The 4077-nt window shown below is 60.7% G+C and overlaps 2 protein-coding genes across 2 annotated transcripts in view; one reads left to right on the top strand and one right to left on the bottom strand.

Annotated features, from left to right (window-relative positions):
* Positions 1-1989, top strand: part of DPM3 (dolichyl-phosphate mannosyltransferase subunit 3, regulatory) — a 2755-nt gene extending 766 nt beyond the window's left edge. The window contains exon 2 of the mRNA XM_057384796.1: positions 101-1989. Coding sequence (XP_057240779.1) covers positions 107-394 — 288 coding nt within the window. The 5' untranslated portion in view covers positions 101-106 and the 3' untranslated portion in view covers positions 395-1989. The remainder of the gene's footprint in view (positions 1-100) is intronic.
* A 1306-nt stretch (positions 1990-3295) lies between these two features.
* The window catches only part of SLC50A1 (solute carrier family 50 member 1), a gene marked incomplete at its 5' end in the record, with an annotated part of 2091 nt that continues 1309 nt past the window's right edge, over positions 3296-4077 (bottom strand). Inside the window, one exon of the mRNA XM_057384769.1 lies at positions 3296-3702. Within this exon, the coding sequence (XP_057240752.1) occupies positions 3601-3702 (102 nt within the window). The remainder of the gene's footprint in view (positions 3703-4077) is intronic.

Below are 4077 nucleotides of genomic sequence, written 5' to 3'. Positions count from 1 at the left end.
TCTTTCCTCTTCCCCTTTTCCCTCTTTCTCCTCCTCTCTCCCCGGCTCCCTTTCGCCCCCTCCCACATTTTCCCCTCTTCTCTCCCCCGTCTCCCCTCAGGCCGCCATGACCAAGCTGGGGCAGTGGCTGTGTGGACTCGCCCTGCTGGGCTCCGCCTGGGCAGCTCTGGCTCTGGCTCCGCCGGCTTTTCAGCCACCGGGCCCGCTCCGCCAGGCGCTGCTGCCGCTGCCCGTCTACCTGCTGGTGGCTTTCGGCTGCTACTCCCTGGCCACCGTGGGCTACCGCCTGGCTACCTTCAACGACTGCGAGGAGGCGGCGGCCGAGCTGCAGGAACACATCAGGGCGGCGCGGGCGGACCTGCGCCGGCGGGGGCTGCGCTTTGGACCCCAATAAAGCCCAGGGACGGCATAAACCGGTGCTGTTCTGTGATCCCGGGACACGGGGGGAACGTGGGCACCGAGGGCTCTGGGTGCTGCTGGAAGCCACCCCGGGGGAATCGCTCAGCTCTGGCCGGTGCGAGGTGGGTGTTTGGGGGGCTCTGTGAAGGCCAGGGGTCTCTATGTTCTCTCTCTCAGTTCTCCCACCACACTGAGGAGCTGCAGGAACCTTTCCCACACACGGYCCTGCCCTGTTTTTCCCTCTCTGAGCTCTCTGGATTCGGATGCGGGACAGGCCGTGCCCCAGAGCCCAAGCACATTCCAGGCTCAGATGTGGTTCAGCCCTGCAGGTGGGAGCTGGAGGAGCCTCATCCCGTCCCGCTGGCCGCATTCCCGGCAAGGAGGAGAGGCACTGGCAGGGTGTGGCGKGCGGCACAGCCTTTAAATCACAGCGTGGTCCTCCCCGGGCATTTCAGGGGGAACTCTCCAGCTCCTCTGCCTATCCACAGCACCACGCTCGGCTTCACTGGGAAGAAAGAGGGGTAGGGGAGTCTCTCTGGAGCTCCCCCCGTTCCTGGGGACCCCCATCCCTGCTCTCTGACCCGCTGTGCCAGGACTTGCTGCCCTGGCAGCTTCTCCAGCYGAAAGACTTTGGGATTTTAATTAGCAGCTGTGTATCCTCTGCAGAAAGGAGCAGTTGGGAGCGGGAGGGAGGACTCGGGTTAATTAGCAGGAGCAGCTAATTAGCTGTTTCCTGAGCAGCAAAGGCCGGGTGGGAACAGGGTGGGAAGCTCCCAGCACTCGCTGGCACACGGATGGTTGGGGGGTGACACTGCCCTGGATTCAGCCACAAGGGGCCTTGATGGGGTCAAGACCACAGCACAAGGACAGCAGTGCTCCAGGGGCTACTGACAGCCCTCTGCGGGCTACTCAGGGCCAGCAGGGGCTACTCACAGCCAACCAAGGGCTCCTTGTGACCATTCAAGGGCTACATATCCATGCAGTGGCTACTTGTGGTCATGTAGGGGCTACTCATGGCCATCAGGGGCCACTGATAGCCCTCTGTGAGCTACTTAGAACCATCAGGGGCTACTGATAGCCCTCTGCGAGCTACTTAGGACCATCAGGGGCTACTCCTCGTCATCTAGGGGCTACTCACAGCCTTTTGTGAGCTACCCATGACCTTGTGCCGGCTACTCCTGGCAATCCAGAGCCTCTACTCATGGCCATKCAGTGGCTACTCACAGCCTTCAAGGAGCTACTTGTGATCCACAGCAAAAGGACAGCAGCGCTCCAGTGGCTACTGACAGCCTTTGGTGGGCTACCCAAGGCCATCAAAGGCTACTCGTGGTCATCTAGGGGTTACTCACATGAGCTACCCTCTCTGAGCTGAGATGGTCATCTGTGAGCTACCCATGGCCCTGTGCTGGCTACTCCTGGCAATCCAGAGCCCCTTCTCATGGCCATTCAGTGGCTACTCGCAGCTTTCAAGGGGCTACTTATGGTCATCCAGGGGCTACTCAGGGCAATCCAGGGCCTCTACTCATGGCCATTCAGTGGCTACTCACAGCTTTCAAGGGGCTACTTATGGTCATCCAGGGGCTGGCTACTCCTGGCAATCCAGAACCTCTACTCATGGCCATTCAGTGGCTACTTACAGCCTTCAAGGAGCTACTTGTGATCCACAGAACAAGGACAGCAGCGCTCCAGGGGCTACTGGCAGCCCTTGGTGGGCTACTCAGGGCCATCAAGGGCTACTCGTGGTCATGTAGGGGCTACTCACATGAGCTACCCTCATCTCTGAGCTGAGATGGTCATCTGTGAGCTACCCATGGCAATCCAGAGCCCCTACTCATGGCCATTCAGTGGCTACTCGCAGCTTTCAAGGGGCTACTTAYGGTCATCCAGGGGCTACTCAGGGCAATCCAGGGCCTCTACTCATGGCTGGGCTACTCCCAGCCCGTGTGGTGGCAGCCCAGCGGCAGCTCCTCCCTGCACGGAAGCGTCCAGGAGCTGCCTCCGGCCTGGCACGAGGGGCCACGTCAGAGCCGCTCCCGGCACGGGGCAGCCGGAGCGACCGGTTGGCAGCCGAGGTGTGTCGGTGGAGAAAGCTGCCCTTTGCCGAGGCCGTGGRGCTGCTCCGGGGGGGAGCGAGGGGCTCCTCCCCGCTGGGATGAATCCCAGGAGCAGCCGGAGCAGCAAGGGGCAAGATGGAGCACGCCAGGAGCTCGTCCTCCTTCCCTCAACGCTGCATTCAGCTCGGCCGCGTCCCTCCGTATGGATTTTTCCAGGCTGTGTGTGAGGTGTGGAGGAGCAGTTGAGGCACAGCACAGCTCCTCTCGGTGTCCTCCCAACTGTGTCACCTTGGCCAGAGCGTGGGATGAGGCTCCTCAGTCCTGTGTGGGGTGGGGGTCACTTTCTGAGCATCTGCTGTGTGATTTGTCCCCCCTCCTGTCCCTCCACCGAGGCACCGGCCMCGATATCTTCATTCCAGATCGCTGTTAATTGGTTAATCGACGTCGGATCGATGCTTGATCCGGGCTCGCTCGATCCGCGGGGGTTTTAGCAAGAATTCCCATCGATTCCCGGTTCCTGGTGGCTGCTTGTCAGCTCCACAACAAGCTTTTACCCCCGTGCAGTGACGGGTGGCTCCCGTAGCTCAGGGGTCACAATGCTTTCTTCCCCAGAGTCCCCTCCTGGATGCAACCCAGCCCTGTGCCAACACCAGGACTGATGTGAGGCTTTGCCATAAATAGCCCAGGGGGTGTCAGGATGAGCCCCTGCCATAAATAGCCCCTGGATGGCTATAAGTAGCCCCTGGATGGCCATAAGCAACCCCTGGATGGCCACAAAGAGCTCCCAAAGCAGCTGTACCATCCTCTGCAGCAGAACCAGGAGGGAGGGACAAGAAGCAGCCTCTGGGAAGTCTCWGATTTATTAAAAGGCACTTGAATCCATACAAAAGAGACGCCTGGACCCCTGAAAGCTCCATCCCGGTGCCAGCCAGGGCTGTGGGCATGGAGAACCATCCTCCCACCCTGGGATTTGAGGGGCTCGTGGCACCCTGAAGGCATCACTGAGAGCTCTGCAGATTCGGGGCTGGAGGCAGGAGGTCCCTCCTGGTGGCCCATGCGAGTGGCCAAAGGGACAGCGGGGACAGCATCCAGGGCTCGGCAGTGGGGCCAGCCCAGGCCAGAGTTGGGGGGCTCCACAGGGGACCCCTCAGGCGGGCAGGGGGCTGTAGGGCTTGTCCTGCCCTGGCCGGTACCGCTGGAARAGCCAGAACCGCACGAGGCTGGTGACAATCCCCGGCACATTGGGGACCTGTGGGAGGACACGGGGGGAGAGTGGATCTACCCCTCCCCCTGTGGTGCCGGGGGAGGTTTATTGGCTCCATCCTGGCTAATTAATTAAAATCAATAGTCATCGTGCTGAGCATTGTCACAGGCTTGGCTRGGTGACACATTCGGTGCTGAGCAGGGCCAGCCCCAAGCCAAATGCTCAGCTGAGCCATGAGAGGGGAATTTTGGGGTGCAATGGGGTAGGATTGAGTGGAATGGATGGGGCTGGGAARGGATGGGAGAGAGTAGAATGGGATGGAGTGGGACAGGGATGGGRYAGGATTGAGCTGRATGGGGTGGGGTGGAATGGGGATGGAGTGGGGTGAGATTGGGATGGGAACAGAACAGGATGGGGTGG

The sequence above is a fragment of the Malurus melanocephalus genome, unplaced genomic scaffold, assembly GCF_030028575.1.
Source record: "Malurus melanocephalus ecotype Western Australia unplaced genomic scaffold, MMel_1.1 scaffold_746, whole genome shotgun sequence".
Classification (NCBI taxonomy): Eukaryota; Metazoa; Chordata; class Aves; order Passeriformes; family Maluridae; genus Malurus; species Malurus melanocephalus.
Note: the sequence above shows the minus strand (reverse complement) of the source record. Positions and strands in the feature narration are given on the sequence as shown.